This window comes from Vicugna pacos, chromosome 11, assembly GCF_048564905.1.
Source record: "Vicugna pacos chromosome 11, VicPac4, whole genome shotgun sequence".
NCBI classification, from domain to species: Eukaryota; Metazoa; Chordata; class Mammalia; order Artiodactyla; family Camelidae; genus Vicugna; species Vicugna pacos.
The window spans coordinates 57928457-57946722 of NC_132997.1; the positions used below are offsets into that span (position 1 = coordinate 57928457).

General features: G+C 37.3%; 1 protein-coding gene across 1 annotated transcript in view; it reads right to left on the reverse strand.

Moving 5' to 3' along the window:
• Positions 1–18266, reverse strand: part of ARID5B (AT-rich interaction domain 5B) — a 206240-nt gene that overhangs the window by 137866 nt on the left and 50108 nt on the right. Inside the window, exon 4 of the mRNA XM_006209104.4 lies at positions 7308–7533. Coding sequence (XP_006209166.1) covers positions 7308–7533 — 226 coding nt within the window. The remainder of the gene's footprint in view (positions 1–7307; positions 7534–18266) is intronic.

Here is an 18266-nt window from a genome sequence, read left to right on the forward strand (position 1 = left end):
AACAGCTAGAAGCCAGGAAGATGATAATTAACTAAACTAACACATATGGTAATTTAAAGAAGATTTGTTAGACTTTATCTTTTTTGATCTGAACAGTTTTTAAAAAGCTGGACACCAAGCTGGTATACAACTATGGATCTTTTTGAGGAAAAAAAACCATTTGGGCAAGTCCTACCCTAAATACTACAATATACAATTACAGGAACTACAGAAGCTTGAAAGGCACAGCCATGATCTGGAGCCATAATACCTCCTGCCACATTAGTTGACAACGATGTTCATTTGATAATAGTCTACATTTAATACTACTGTTAAAAAAAAAACCAAACAGGTAACTAAATTTCAGGAGCTGTAATGGCTGAATAATATCTTTTCTCTCCTTTCTGAACCAAGGAGTAGTAAAGTCAAGGCCATACAGCTCTGGGGAGGAGATTCTAATAGTTCTGTCAGTGTCACATCCCCCATGGAGGGTGCCAAGCCTGATATGTCTACCATGGTCTGGCTCTAGGGTTCTTAGCAAGGATGAGCCTGTACAACGTAAATGGGTAAGGTGATGTAGAAGAATAACCAAAGTGTGTCCTAGGGTGACTGACCATGATGGGAAGGGATTTTGAAATCATATCCTGGTGAAAAAAATGAAAAAAAAAACTGGGAGTGTTTAGCCAAATAAAGAGAGGATTGAGGACTATTTCAAGGAAACGGGATAGAAAATATCAACTACACCCATGTCCAGCCTGGCAGTTCTACGAAAAATGCTCAAAAAGCATGAGGGTTTTTTGTTTGTTTGGTTGTTTTTTTTTTTTTACCTTGTTCATACATTGTATCCAAGAGGTGAATACTGGTAACCTGAATACTAAAAATAGCACTGAAGTTACAATTTCACTTTTTTTCTACTTCTGCCCCAACATCTCCAAACTCTAAAGGTAATTCTACAAACTTCTCTTCAGTTGACTACCTTCAGTCCATTATCAAAAGACATGAATCTCGCATTCTAAAAAGCATCATTCTATGAAACACTTGAAGATCTGAAGATTTACAAGTCAACAAAAACCCCAAATGGAAAGATCTTAAATCAGAAGGAGTCTTTCTGAGTGAAGGCAGTATGGCTATCTAGATAGCAATGTCGATGACCCACAGTTGACTGGCTCACACAAGGGTAGAGTTTGTAGACTTCCCTTCCAGCAGGTATAGCTGAGATGGTTAAGTGCAGGCAACATACATGACTGTTATTTATTCAAGTCACTTTTTACGTGTTCATTCTACCATTATTTCAAGACAATGTTCAACTCTTTGATCACATGGCCAAGCTGAATATTAACTTTGAAATGAAATGGAATAACTTCCCTTATGTGTTCCCAAGTCCTTAGAAAATGGTCTGTCACCAAGTTGTTTCAAAGTTTTGAATGTCTTGGATACATATTCTTGGAAGTGTGAACTTGCTCCTGTTAAAGATTCTTTGGGCTGTCGCTTTTCAACGAAATGAAGCAACCTCTTGAAGAAAGAGCCATGTTGGCATTTGGACAGCCTGCTTCTCCAAAGATCACTGTGCTGTGATTAGATTCTTTAAAGAATGCATTGTTCACACAACAATATCGTCAGAGACCCTTGTGAGAAAATTCTTTGGAAATTGTCTTTACAAATTTTTGATAAGCTTCAAATGTAACTGATTTTGATTTTGAACTCAAGGATGGTGTAAAGACCAAATCTGTTTCAGTGAAGAGGCCCTTCTGCAGGGATTCCTCATGATATCCATTAATGAAATAATTCAACAACATACTATCCAAGAAATCGCCCTAGCTTCTATCTTAAGGAAAAAAGTAGTATAGCCAGCACAGCAGTGGAAGTTAAAATATAAACGACAAATATCCTCACAAGACTGTTTAATATACATATAAAGTTTATATCTAGGAAGGAAGGAAGGATAGAAGAAAAGGACTGTCCTATTAAGAAGCATGTCTTCAATCCTAGTAAGTTCATTACATGTCTCAGGTGAAAAATACTTATTATGACAAACTGTCAGCACCTTAGCATGCTTCTGATTAGACACATTTACACTGTTTCTGATTCAACGCAAAGTGAGACTCCTCCCCATATCCACATCCCAGGAAGCAGCTTGACAGATCAAACTCAAAAGTAATCTGAACCATTTGAAATACAAGGCCTCCAGAATTTCCAAAGACTAGAGTCAACTTCTAACTAAAATTACTAGAGAAGTTATTTACACTACTGGCCACTTGTGGCCCAGCTTACTTTGACGTAATTTTCAAGATGAGAAATGTTACGTAATATAAAATATAAATACATATCTATGTATATATAAAGAAGCATACAAATTTTATATTCTTTCTGTGTATGTGTGTGTGTATGTGTTTGTATATATATAAAAGCAAGAACCTGAAGGATTTTAATAATAGTCTTCTATTGGGGCAGATAGTAATGAAAACAAACCCTACCCCAAATCACTAGAACATGTGATTAGGGAAATTTGTAAGAGACAAATTAGCTAATGCTATAACGCCTAGCTCCCAGTGATACAGAACCTCCTTCTAAATAAAATGATGATGATAATACCATCTTAGACTTCACTATCACAAATGCTTCCACTGATAATTTTTTTTCTCAGTCTAGTCTTCTAAAAAATCCAGTGCAGTAAAGCAAGGCATACACCGTTACCCATTGCACATAAAAGGTACCTGAAGGTGTAAACATACAGGGACCTTTCCAGTGGTGAGAGATCTATGGGGCAGGGAGAGCCAAGACTCTCCTGACCTCCCATCCACTGCTCTTTTGCCACCACCATGCTGCCTGGTCCTCACAGTACAGTCCAAGGCTCAGCCACAGAAGGGCCAGGGGAAGCCATTCTCTCTCAATTTGATGGGACTTTTGAAACAGAAATTGAATTCAGGGAAACCCCATCATTAAATTCAGCCATACCCACACCCACATCTTTTTGTCTCCTTTCTCAATTTCAGCTCAGACTCCTCTTTCTCTTCTTTCTTTTTCTAGAGACACATTTGGAGATGAAACCATTCCTAACTGCCCATCCACAGATAGTTTGTGGCAGCATAATTGACAATGAGTCTGCTGTAAAAAAATGAAAATGCTGTTTTAATAACCTTGGTCTAAAATACATGCTGTTGTATGCCTCAAAGGGTTTCAATAAAAAGTCAACCTGTAGAGACATATTTTCTTGGCTTCAACAACAATCCCAAGCATATAAATGTAGTCCAACTATAATGACATATTTATAGGCCAATAAAGCTTACACTGCAGCTTTCATACTTCACTTAAAGGAACTCTGTAAGAAGCAGTGTTATATAAAATAATTTGATTTTTTTTCAAACTATAGCCCAAGGAATAAAAGATGCAAGTTTGCTATGTTTAACTGATAGTGTTTATATTCCTTAGTTGCTAAAAATTTTGTAAAATGAAGTAATTCTTCATTTGACTAGTTCCAACTGCCATACCAAATATGGGTATCAAGTCCACTTTATTACAAAAGCTAAGTACTGTAATTCTAAAGACAAAAATAAATAACTAGAGGCTTGTGTAGTGAATGATTTAATCAACCCGATTCTTCTGGAAAAACAGGTTCCTGTGTTCGTTATGGTTATGAATAATACATTCCTTAACCCTTCTATTTTAACACAGTTATTTTTTCTTTCCTTTTTTCTATAAACTTCAATATGAAACTGTCTGAAAAAAAAAAAAAACCTCACTGAGTAAAGTCACAATTTGAACTGGTTTCATATTGAACTTTCTTTCTTTGAAAAAGACAAAGAGAAAGGGAGGGGAAGAATACCCTCGGAACACGTCTCAGAAGTGTTGTTTAAGATTATTAATTTCTCCACTCTCTAGATCTGCAGATTTTAGTCACCATTTAGGATCTTAAAGAAAAATGCTATAGATTTTTAAAAAGCAAACATGACATCCGCAAATATTGTCCTTGAAGGGGAAGGGGATAAAAAATGAAAGAGTTGTGATCTGAATCAGAGCAGTTATTGGAAGCTGCTGTGTGGGGCAGACTCTCTCTCTGTGGAGTATTAATTTGCTGGCAGACACACATTTGTGAGAACATACTTGTTTTTTTACTATTCAGAGAGAGACAGGAAGTGACACAAACTGGGATTAAAGGGAACTTACTCTACCTAAACACTGAGCAAGAAGAGTTCTTTAATTAGCTTTTATATGGTAAAATCCCTTCTTTTTAAGAGTCAGCCTAATTATTTTGTTAGTATTGATGTCTTAACATGATGAAATAATTCAGCTAAAAAAAATAACATACTGGAGTTTTATTTTATCCACAGAAAGGTGAGATCTTTCCATTCTTTGCTTACTTCCACTAGAAAAAAAGGGGGGGTGGTCTTAAGTAATCTCGGAGTTCATCTTTCTTTGCTAAGAACAATAAGGAGTTGGAAGGGTTCTACAGAAGGAAAAACCTATTAAGTGTGTGAACGTCCATTAACAATGTGGTACTGGAAGCGGTTTCAGTGTGGCCAAGAGAAAGGGAGATAAGAAAACCACTGTGTAGAAAGAAAAGTAAAGACAACAAATATTTTGATGTTACAGACAGCAAAAGGAAGAGGTTGAAGAGAAAGTTGCTGGGACAGGAATGCATACAGCAAATGACACCCCCATCTCCCCAATATAGATCCTCACAATGTAGACTTGTAAACCTTAGATCAAACAGATAATGGAAACTCATTACATTAAGGCAAGTTTTTGTTTTTCTTTCCACATTATTACAACACAGTGTGCATTCCAATTACAAAAGCTATTTGTCTCAAATTCCCCACAGTTCATACCAACTGAGTAGAATTTCAAGGCCCCAAATTTTATCCTTAAAGGGGTATTTTACATTAAAAAAAAAAAAGGAAAAAACGCATGGTGTTTCTTGTTCACCAGAGGAGAGCTTCCAAATCAAATCTCCTGTTGCTTATTTTCCCTTCCTCTGCACTAATTGTAGAGCTGTCTCCCAAATGAGAGCCCCCACAACAACAACAACAACAAAATCAGAATTACCTAGAGAGACTTTTATCAGTATACATTCCTTGGCCTTGTTTCAATCCTACTAAATGAAGAATCTAGGGTAGCTGGACTCAGCAATCAGCATTATTTTAAAAATTTCCTTAAGTGAGTCTAATGAAAAACTAGATTTAAAAACCACTAAGTGCTTTGAATATTCACTATAAACCAATTTCTTCTGGAATCAATTATTAAAAAGTTAGTTATGGGCATTTTTAGAATTCAGGAAGATCAAAACCTCTAAATCTTTTGATGAAATTAAGAGATTGGGTTTCTTTTCATTCATTAATAAACTATCGGTTTTAAACACAAAACAACGCTGCTATAAATACTCCTGTTTATATGCGTGACATCAAGCTTAACCATCTACACATCCTTTTGTCCCTGGTGGGTTTCCTGTTTAGGTTTTTATTAGTAACAGTATATTTCATAACTAAAAAAAAAAAAAAAGAAAAAATCAAACAAACAAAAGAAAGGTTTTAATGTTAAGGAAAACATAAGACAATAGCAATACAAGTTGGATCATGTATTAGGCAAGTAACACAACAGATGTATTATTCAGCATTACTACACGTTAGAAGGCTAGTCATTGCGTGTTCACAAAACTGGGGGTGTAACAGGCTGTATAGGAAGATTTGTTAAAATTCTTTTGGTTTCAAAATGAAAACCACCAGATTAATAATTCTCTAAATATTCACATGACAATCAGGGCACCATGTCCCAAATATTGCCGTCTGACATCTACCAAAAGATGCCAGGAAATGTTGATCGTTAAACTCACACTGCAAGAAAATATTAATGCTATTCCCAAAACACAACACAGCTCATCACAAACCAGAATCACATGAAAGACAAGTCAATTACGGGTATTATTCAGTCTCTTTATGCCAATTAAAATAAATAGTCTATGTTCGTTGTAGTAGTTAAAATCTAGGTTAAAAAAAAGGAAGTTGTCACATTAAGGAATAAAATAAGGCTATGAAAATCAGCACTGTGCTAAAATGAAAGAAAAAGATGCCTTAATATGTTAAAAGTGAAGTTCCTCTTTGCCTAAAGAGGAAATAACTAGTCTAAATCAGAAGTCAACGACTTTGGTCTTGAGCAATGCTAGGAAAGTAAGTCAGTGAATACCACAAGGAGATACAAACAGAAGAGGGGAAAAAAACAAAAACAAAAACAAAAACAAAAACCAGGAAAGGACACAAAAATGTCACTGGAGAAGAGTGTTAAGAAAAAGCAGTAGAATTAATTATGGAGCCCTCTCCATACACTAATATACACCAATCACCATGCTAGACCCTTTGTATCCAACATCTCCCAGTGACCCTGTCAAGTTTCCAGATTTTTCATATGAGGAAACTAAGGTTTGGAGGTTAAATTATTTGCCCAAGGCCATGCAGCTAAGTAAGCAACAAAGTCAGGATTCAAACACTAAACAGAATAACCACTCCAAATCCCAAGTTCTCCTTTAAACCTATAGTGGAACAGGGGAAGAAAGGAAAGAAAAAAAAAAAAACAAACATAGTTGATAGTAACCACTAAATGCTGAAAACTCCAGAGAACCCATGCGATAAATTGCTAACCAGTGGTTCCTCTGCTGTAACACTGCCTTTCTGTTCCACACTAGTTAACTCATCTCCCTTACTCACTATGCTTTCCTTCCCACATACAGCATGAAATTCTGATATAGTATTAATAAATGTCACATTATTTACTTAGAACAAATATTTAAACTCTTCATTAATTCAATTTTAGGTACCTCGATTAACGTCTTATGCCTTGACACCAACTGGGAGCTGCTAAAGGCTTGTGTACTACCACCCAGAGTCCAGCCCAGGCTCCACACATAGAAGGTCCCAGGATCCAACAAGTAACATCACACCCAGTCATCTGTCCATCCATATTCCCAGGTCCCTTTGAGGTCAAAGAAATGTGATATACAGATGACAGGTTTTCCACAAAAACCCACAATAAAAAAATAGGTTATACTCACAGATGTAGAAAACAAACTTACCAGGGGGGAGAGGGGGTGGGGAGGGATAAAACAAACAACAAGGTCCTACTGTATAACACGGGGAACTATACGTAATACCTTGTAATAATGACCTATAATGAAAAAGAATATGAAATATATATATATATATGTATATGTGCAACTGAATCACTCTGCTGTACACCAGAAATTAACACAACATTGTAAACTGACTATACTTCAATAAAAAAAAAAAGTAAGTTACTGTATACACCCACACATTAGATTTAGACGTATAAATGATAATTACCGAGGTCAGCCTTTTCCTTGAGAACGTCTTTGAAATTGAGTCCACTGTTTAGGGTTGACTGCCTGTACTTCAGCAGAGCTTCTTTCTGTCCATTTCTTCCCAAGGACTCCGTTTTCACTGACCCAGCTTTGAGGCCACATCTCCACTTGGAGAAATCAGAATGTACCCACTTGACCAGGTCTTCAAGCTTCACAATCACCTTTTCGGAAACAGCAATGACTTCATCCTACAAGAGGCAGTTGGAGAAAAACAAAAAACATTATTTGTGGTTTGGAAGTAAATGATAAATTTTCAACAAAGCTCATCTGAAATTACTATTTGAGTAGTTAAACCTAATGCAGGCAGACAATGTGTTTTTCGGTAACAGAGAACCTTTAATAACTCACTTCATTTCAATGGCTTTTCACTGCTTACTGTCTAGTTGAGGAAAAACTTATAGCATATATTTGTTATGTGATTAGAAAGTATCTAAAATTGGGTAGCAATTCTCATAGCCATTTTGAATGCCGGCTGCCAAGCTCATTCTCACTATCTGACCACTTGGGTGAAAGCAAAATTTTAGGTGCAATTAATTACAAAAGTAAAAAAGTGAGAACTAGATGACTAATGGTTAGCCTGTCTCTATATAAATGGTCTAAGTAAATCTGGGATTCTTGGAACTCTGACTCACCCCAAAATTCCTATGTTTATGGTACATTTTCCCTTGGCTTATACACAAATATTGAATTTAACTTTTGTCCTAAAATTAAATAAAACTGTGATGTAATCCCAAAAGAAATACTTCATAAATGTTATGTGCTTCCCACTGAAAGAAACTTACACATTCTCATGTTTCTTAAAAACTTTGTAAGTTGAGAAATGAACTGATTTTTTTCTTTTAATACATATGGGGTAAGAGGCAAGAGGGCGGGTGAGGAGAAAGCCTTTGAATCTAAGAAAAGTAGTTGAAATTTAAGTTTCTCCTATGGATCATAAATTTGAATTTTAAGCATCTCTAATTGCTTCCAGGAAACGACCAACTTTTCTGACTCAGAATTAATCCAGCAAGATATTTAATAGATATCCATATGTGGAGCCAAGGAGGGCCTCTTTTACCCAAAGATTCTTTGGAAAAGGCTTAAGAAGATCATCTCACTGGGTTTTAAGTTAAATTATTTGAAGCATTTGACATTTCAACTGGAACTAACTTCTTTCATTTCTTTTACTTCACATTTCTGAAGAAAGCTTATCTGTGAAAACCCCTAAGCTTACAAAATCTTAGAAGTATTTTTGACAAACAACAACAGGAAGATGTCTCTGAGCTATTAAACAAAAGGAATTCACAAGTGATTTTGGCTAATTTTGCTGTTAAACATGACTCCTTCCTCCTCCCCACCCCCCACCCCCCACACAGTACTGTACATAATACACCCTTTTTTGTTTGCTTTGGAGAAGTAAGATAAGCTTCACACAATAAGAAGCCCTGGATTTAGTTTTTAAAAATGTTTTAATGTAGGAGCTAAAATTTCACTTTTCCTCATCCAGTTCCAAGCTGCCTATGAGAAGAAAGTTTGTTAAGCAACAGCAAAATAATAAATACTCTATCAAAAATGAAAAATAAAACTTTTGTAATGGAATCCTTTCCCTTATCACGATTAAATATGAATTTCTACTAAATGGAAGGCAAAGTGGAAACTGTTTTTAACCTCTGCTCAAGAAAAAAAAATGCAATACTTCACAAACAATGAGGCATATTACAAAGTACCATTTCAACAGATTATTTCACTCAGATTCACTACACCATCCTCTTGAAATAAAAGATCTGTAGTTGTCACGCATTTTATAGCTATTACATGGTGATTATTAAATGTCAGAATAAAAATTCAGGCTGGGTATTGTTTCAAAGCATATGGGAACAGCTTATGGACAGGGCATACCAGAAATCAAGTTTAGAATATACTGGAAAATAATTAAGTATCATGGTGTAAAGTCTCAATATTAGCAAAGACAGAATTTGGCAACAACTTTACCAAATATGGTTCCCTAGAAGAGACAAGTTTGGAGGTAAGTGTTACTTTCAAATAGCTCTGATGATGATCAAATGATTATCATTTCAATTACCAGTTGCTTCAGATCTTTTCCAAGAAATGGCATGACTAGCTCTGGCTGATTTTCAAAACCTACCAGTTTATTTTAACCAAGAGAAAATACAATCCTTATGATGTCACTGATGAATAAACTCATCTTTCAAGATTCAGTCTATAGATTTAGTCCTCTCTCCTTCCTCCCTCTCTAAAACAATCCTTTGGGATAGACACACAATACATAAAAACAAATGCAGAAATTCAAAGAAACATGTATGTATAAGCCAAAAACCCAAGTTTGGGTTAATTGTGAAACCACCAGTATGTTTTACCGGGGATTCACAGAGAATCTGGCCCTGCAACATAGTCAAATGCCAGGATTTAGAAGGAAATCTGATAAGCGGAGGAGAGGGAAACAACAAACCAACCCAAAAAACAAAATAGCCAACATATATATAGAAAATGTCACAGGAAACATTACTTTGTACACACAATGGCAGAAATCACATGGTCGTATTTACTATTCTGAGCAAGTGCTGAGTAAAGTTCCTAATACTCCCCATTCCTGGGCAAGTCTCTATGTCTAAGAAAAGAATTTCAATAAGCTCATCTCATGATTACATTAGCTTTCAGCAAACTGAGAATTAGCACTGGATAAATATTGCTGGTTTACTCTAATACAACACAAAAGGAACACAAAGAAATACACTTTGTAATTCTATTAATGTACCTTGGCTTTTCAATTAAACTGGAGCCTAATCAATATTTATGTAGGCTGTGTTGAGACACTTTCTAAGTCCATATCCCCTTTCATCATTGTTTTAAACTGCCTACTTCTGTAATGTGGATTTTGTTTCTACCACTGTACAGTAACAGCTTACTCAAGCACGGAATCCTGTAAGTCAGAGGAGATCATGTGGTCAAGAAGTCACATAGCAGCCAGTCCAGGCTTTTCCAGTGTTCTAAAAATTGGGAAACTTTACACAAAGTATCCAGATTTCTATCTTCTCTTATAAAATAAAAGGATATCTGGCAAAAATATAGGGGGAAAAAACCCCAAACAAAAAACAGTTGAAATTGAGTCACGGTTGCTCTCCTTAAATAAGATGCAAGATCTAGTTTGCCTCTGACCCCATCACTCCCTACTGCCTTACATTCACTCCACTTTCCCCTTACCTGGCCCAGCCCCTCAGGTAGGCACCCACCATTTAAACTTGCACACCCTAATTTATTCTACCTCCTGCATTTTAACGATGAGGACAGTAAGGTTCAGTGATACGTCCTAGTGCCAATTTCTGGTAGAACTTGGACAAGAATCCAGGCTTCCTATCTGCCCACACAGCATTCATCCTGGACTCTGGAGCCAGACTGCTGGGGTTCAAATCGCAGCCCTGCAGTTTAGTCCCTGTAAAATACTGGGTAACTTCTTTAACTTCCCTGAGCTTCATTTTTTTAAAACCTATGTTAAAAAAAAAGTTAATAATACTATCATTTTTAAAAAAAGAAAGGTTAATAATACTATCTATTTCTGATGGTAATTTGTGAGGATTAGATGTGTTAACATAAATGAAGTCATTGGTCAGATTTAGCCATCATCATCGTCACTGCTTCTCTGAATTAGTGTTTTCCCAAGGGTGCCACGCAGAGATGAGTTCTGATGGTTCATGGGTAAACTTTCTTAAATTTAATGTATGTTAGTCATTGCTTATTTATTTTTATGGTAACTTTCCACTTATGGGAAAGTGGTACTGGGATATAGAAAGTTTTCTCTTTAAATAAATTTTAGTTTAAAAATGGGTCAGTTTGAACAAAACCATTAAGTAAACACAGGAGACATGGGTATGGCCAAAAAAAAATGTTAAGGTACTATGAAAATGACTAAAATTTGGGACAGTATATTATATATCAGTGGTTCTCAAAGTGTGGTCCAGGAACCCCGGGGAATCTCCAAGACTATTTCAGGTCGTCCACAGAGTCAAAACAATGATCATAATAATACTAAGACAGTATTTGCTTTTTTCACTCTTATTCTCTTTCAAGTGTGTAGTGGGGTTTTCCAGAGACCATATGATATACGGTATGGCAAAAGAGTGAATACAGAAGGAAATATGAGAATCCCAGTTGTCTCTATTAAGCTAGACAGTAAAGAAATTTACAAAACTGTTAAACAATGCCACTGCTTTTCTAATTTTTTGTTTTTGAAAATATGGTTACTTTTCATAAAAATGTTATATTTACATATGGGTTTGTATTGCCATTTTAATTTTATTTTTAAAATTAACAGTAAAATTTCTGTTGTACAGTTCTCTGAGTTTTAACACATGGCAACTACTGGTCTGTTTTTGGTATGGGTTTCTCTATTGCAAAATGTCATATAAATTAAATCATACAATACGAAGTCTTTTAAGACTGCTTCTTTCATTCAGCATAATGCCTTTGAGAGCCATCTAATGTTGCTGCATGTATCAATAACTTGTTCCTTTTTACTGCTGAGCAGTATCCCATGGTATAGATGTGACCCATTTAGGGACACTGGGTTGTTTCCAATTTTGGTGATTACAGAGTTGCTATAAACATTAATGTACAGGTTTTTGTGTGAACACATTTTCAATTCTCTAGAGTAAATACCTAAGAGGGATTGTTGAGTCATATGGTAAGCATATATTTAATTTTTGCAGAAACTGCCCAACTGTTTTCCAGAGTGGCTGTGCCATTTTGCATTCCCACCAGCAATGTATCAGAGTTCTAACTGTCCCCCATGCTCACAAGCACTTGATACTGCCACTGTTAATTAATTGATTATTGCCATTTCCATATGTATGTAGTGGTTTACCATGTTTTTAATTTTCATTTCTCTAATGACTAATGATGGTGAACATCTTTTCAGGTGCTAATTTGCCAGCCGTATATCCTTCCTGGTCAAGTGTATATTTAAGTCTTTTGCCCATTTTTAACATTGGGTTGTTTGTTTTCTTATTGTTGAGTTTTGAGAGTTCTTGTACCTTCCTGATACAAGTCTTTTATCAGATATGTGGTTTGAGAATATTTTCTCCTGTTCTGTAGCTTGTCTTTTCATTCTTTTAACAGTGTCTTTCACAAAGCTCAAGTTTTAGACTTTGATCAAGTCCAAATGGTCAGGTTTTTCTTTTACAGATTGTACTTTCACTGTTGTATCTATGAACTCTTTGTCTAGTCCCCAGTCACAAAGAATTTTTCTTAAAAAATTTCTTATAGTTTTACAAATAGAAGTATAATCCATTTCTGACCTATTTTTTACAAAGTGCAAGGGTCTTGACATTTTTTTGCATATGGATGTTGTACGATTTTACTTTCAAATGAATTACTATTTTAAATTATTTTTAAGTTTTAATCTCTGCTACATTAAATATCAACAGATATAAACCACATAAACAAAAGCTCCTTTGAGGTCCTCAATAATTTGAGCATAAAGGGTCCTGAGTACAAAAACTTTAAAGACCACTCTATCACTAGACCAAGGTCATTCTTATTCTTAATTTTACTTCACTTCTTAGTAACAATTTAATAATGAACAACTCTACCTTTGACTTGAAACTCTCCCTCTTGTTAATAACTGTAAAGAGTCTTTCAAACTTCTAAGTTAGCCTGCCACAGTGTCATGGATGCTTGCAGACAGAGGCCACAAGACTACTGGGCGGAGGCAACAGGTGGTTTATCGCTCACAGCAATAGCTGTAGTCAAAGTAACAGCACTCGTGTTGGTCCTTTAATACCCAAATCCAAAAAAGAGACACAGAGAGGGCTAGATGATACCTGTACATAGAGTGCGGTGCATTTCAGGAGGAGGACTCTGTGCATAGGGAACCTAAATCTTATGGTACTGATTGGTAAGTATGCCTGCCTTTTATTCTGGAGGAAGACACTAGCTCTATCTTCTGAGGCTGTTCACTGTATCAACATCCTAGAAAAGATAGCTGGAATAAAAATAGTCCATGGCTCTACTCACAAGATGTGCAAATATTCAATGCACCCATGAAGAATACCTGTCCAACACCTACCACCTCTACATTCTTTGCTTTTTTCAATTTCTCTTCTTCCTCATTCTATTTCCCTACTGGGAAAATGTAGGAAACATCTATCTTTAGACACCATCTGGGTCCAGTCTTCTTTCTCTGTGTATCACTCCTTGAAGAAATCATTCTCTATGGGGATTCCAATGTTCACCTCTAAGAACATGACTACATTCTATAGTTTGGTTCCAAACACTCAGCCAAACTTCAGTCCCTTGTTGTCAGTTTAGATGTCTCAAGAGTCAACTCAAGTTCAGCAGAATTGCACTGCCCATTTGGCTTATGTGTAAGAACAGAGCTTAGCTGACACAAGAAGAATTTAATACTCTCCAACTGTAGTTAACTTTTTGCCCCTATCTATTCTCCCCTTCTTCTTTAATAATAAACTGCTGATGTGTTGGGCACAGAATAAAACACCTCTTCCCTGCTTCCCTTACAGCCAGATATGGCCACATAACCAGATTTTGACCAATGGGATATGGGTAGTAGTGATGTGTGCAACTTTCAGGTCAGGCCATCAAAGGGTATGGTATGCCTTTGGACCATACAAATGAAGGCAAATCTCTCAGGATAAAGAGATAGAAGGAGTCTCTAGATGACTGCATGGAGCAGAGTCACCATAATTAGCCCTGAAACACCTACCCACAGGCTGTGACATGAGAGATTTTGAGCTCTCAATTTAAGCAACTTTAATTCTGGGCCTCTGTTATACAGAGATAAACTTTTTTTTTCACTAATATATCATTCTACAAGAGATAGGACATGAATAGAACATTCCCTAGAACACCATGTGGTACCCAGGAACAGACCATTGCTGCAGAGAGCTCAATTCTGCTATGTTAATGTAATCCAAAGGGCAATAAACACTAAGTGTAACTATCAGAGGAGTTGTCAGGGACTGGGTAGAATGAGAACAGGAAAACATGGCAAATTCACCTTAATCCTCCCAAATATCCTCGATTTTTAAAGTGTTCTTTGTAGCAGTTGAAAAGTGATCAATGTTGGGAACACAAAACACATCAACAGGTGATGTCCACTAAATAAACTGCAAAATCAAAATCACAGTTTAACTGGTTCTCACAAGAGTGGGAAATTTTCACCAAGACAAACAAAATGAAGAAAAACTATTAAGTGTCAACTTTTTAAAAGGCCAGCAGCAACCACCACAGCTTGTGCCCTAACCATTTTGATCAGGAACGTGCACCTATGACATGCATCCGTGGACTCAGGTCAGGGGAAGGAAGTGCCAGCACTGGGCCTGGCTGTGTTGGCCACTCCTTGCCGTCAAGCCTCCCTCAGATACCTGCTATCCAAGGCACCTACCCATCTGCCCAGCCACTCTCCCTGTGACACATTAGGGTGTTCTGCTAACAGAGCACCTACAGAGGGAGTAAAAGGTTTCACTCTACAGGCGTGTGGTTGCCATTCAGAGATCCAAGAAAGTCAGGCAAGAGAGAATGGGAATGTGGGTCAACAAGAGGAGGCTTTCACTGGTCAGCGGTGAAATGAAACAAATGAAGATGATGCAGTGAGCGTTTCATGAAGCTCCATTTGTTAGACTATCCTTGCATCAGTCAGGATGTCAATAGGAAACAGATGGAATACATGAGTGATGATCATCCAAAGAGGGTTTTACAAAGGGACTAATGACAAAGATGTTGGTAGGATACCCTAAGATATAGCCAGTGCAGGGCTAACAGCAGCTCAGCTATCACCACTCCTAAGTCAAGTGGTCGAAGGTGGGAGGGATGGTTACCAGGATCAGAGCAGCCCTTCTACCAATAGCAGTGACTCTTCCCGAGAGGGACACCAAGAGCCCGGAGGAACCTCACAGGAAAGAATGGGGAATCAATACCTGTCTTCACTCTCTTCCCTCTTCTGGCAGGGACCTTCTATTGGGACCCTCACTGGAAGCCACAGGACCCAGAAGCTCTGATGAAGGAGGCACACAGGTGAGCCCCCCAGGGCAGAGAGAAGGGGCAGCACTGACCTGGTGGGGCTCCCTGCACACTCTTTCTGCTGAAGACTTCATCTATCCTTTCATCATCAAATGAGAAGACAATGGATGGTAGTAGCTGTTTTTCAATGTCCTTATTCGGCAAAATAAAATGGTACTGACCCTAAGTTGGCCCCCAAAGTGAGAATTTCTGTGCTTATTACCTGTGACATAATGTTAGCTCTTTGTTAGGCGCCAGTATTTGATGTTGAATTGCATAATTCTGCCTCCTACAATAAATACCCAAAATTGCAAAGACTTCGTTTAGCTTCTACTGCTCTTGTACTTCCTAAAGAGCCACAGATTATGCTGGGCCCAAGGCATTCCACAAATAGTTGTTTAATGGTACCTCATGTCTGGCTTGTCCATGTTGGGAGAAACTAAGAGATAGCTGAGAAAGGACTGGTTTCTGAGCCTGATGGACCCGGGTTCAAAGGCAGCTCTACTGTGTTTAATGTCAGCATTGACCTTGGGACATGACATTACCTTGCCAAAGTCTCATCTTAAAAAGGTGGGAAACAGGATAAAAGAACCCACCTCAAAGCACAGTTAGGATGTTGCAGTTGTTCTAGAACACAGAGCAGGCATCCAAGAAATGACTGCTGTTACTATTTTTACATAGTATCACCTTAACTGAAAATGAAGGAATGAGGGTGAGTGGTCTTCAGATGTCACCTGTGAGCAACTGTATATGTTCCTAACTCTTTTTAATTCTTTGTTTGGGGACAGTAATATCCCTGTAGCTTCTGCTGGGTACCTCCAAAGCAAAGTTGGGCCAGAGAGCAATGTCTAGGCTTCTAAGTTACTCTCTTCAACCCTCAAGGATACAGCAATAGAAAACTGTAAGATGCTTTACTTGACTGAGACACTCACCTATGAATTTCACAGACATTATCTTGTCTGATCCCTTAAGGACTCTGAGGTAGCTGTTCTCAGGCCCATTTTAGAGATGAGAAAACTGAAGTAGACCCAGAAATCAGCTTGGTAGCCCTATCATCTGAGGATCGTCTTAAGCCTTTATAGTAGAAACACTCCAACCTACTCCAATTCTGGGATAACTGAACCTTCCCCTACCTCCCACCAAGTTCCTGAGGTGGGTATGATCTGAAGTCATTCTGCAACAAAAAGGATTTTAATTTTTTAAATTTGTATTGTGTTTTTGTCTCAAAAGTAAGACTACAGAGATCACCATGCGTGTTTATAACGTGAAGAATTTTCTATTGCCTGAGTGATGAAGATATACTCTCAAGTATGCTAAGGTTTAATTTGACTCCCTTAACATGATGAAACAGATTTGCCATGGAGGCTCATTACTGTATTTGGTTCTTATTTCCCAAGCCACCCCCATCTCTTCCAACCTTTTCCCTCCCAATCACCAGACATGTGGGTGACGCTTGTGGCTCAGTGAGTTTTGGAAATCCATCCTGGCACAATTAGAGGAAGTAAGCAAACAGAAGACTGCTCTGAGGCACGGTCTGTCAAATGTAGTGTGACCATCCTTCATGGCATAGCCAAAGGCATTTGCGTATCAAACAAGTAATTCAAAAATCCTAAATATTTTATGTTCCTAAATACATTTTTAATACACGCTAATCTAAAATCTGTTAGGTTGCAGCCTGCGCCCCTGACCAGAAGGCCATCCCTAAAGAAAGCCCTAGGAACATCCTCTCATTAATTTCCGGTTCCATTTATTTCCTTTTGGATTTACCATCCATGCATCTTTTTTGTTCCCTAAAATTAAAAACAATTTACATAGAAAGCAAGAAAATGCATTCCAGCATCTTCTCTAAACAGGCAAACATTTGATATGTACCCAAGATGTCATAAGTCAATGGCTGAGCTGGCCTATCTTTCCTTTAGCCAAATTAATAGGGCATTAATTCCAGAGTCTATTTTTTTTTTTAACTCTTTTCAGGGTGCCATAATGAAAATCAACGTGGCACCCACATACTTAACTCTGGCCGTTAAAACATAAGCAAAAGAAGATAAATGAATCCAATTCCAGTGTTAAAGCTCAGCTGAGTTACCTATAAGAACAGTTTCTAAAAGCAAAAACAGTAATAAAACCCAAACTCCACCACCACTCAATCCACACGTTCTAATACGCTGAGTGACTTCAAACCATTACCTTTACACCTACTGATTTTTTTTCACATAGTTTTATGGGCACATGACATTCTGCCCAGGTATAAAGTTCAGCAGGGCCTAAAAGAAAGACCCTAAAAGGAGGAAGAAAACTTCTGCCCCTGTTGGTATACGGAAATCATGGGAGATGCCATCTCAACTTTCCAAGGTTATTGGCAGTCTGGCCCAGAATCTCAATATGCAGCTGTCATTAATGAGCAGAGCAGTCTTCACAGAGAATCACTGAAAGGCTTACGCCTATTTAGAACATGTTAATGCAGAACTTGGTTAAGTAAATCTTCCTGTTTTGCGTAGCCTTTATTTAAATGTAAACATATGATTTAGACATGCTCCCTTTTGTTAAACATTTTTTTTTGCTCTGTTCACTTAGCACAGTTCACATTATTATCCTCACATGTTCAATGGTAACAGAATAATTTGAGACCCACAGCTTTATTTAATAATGTAATTATCCTATATTGGATTACTTAAAGGGGCTTTGTATTTTTAAGTTCTAGTTTTTCCAATATGGTGATATGCTCTGCCACGGTTAATGATTCAGGCTTCAATCAAAAGCTCTAAACTCAGTTTGGAAAAATAGTGTTTTTGAATAAGCCAGGATTAACACAAGAGCCAATTTGCAACCACAGTTGGTGACCTTTCTACTCTTGTTCAAAGACTGTGGTGTGGAGGCCAACACAGAGGACAGATATGAGCAACTACAACTG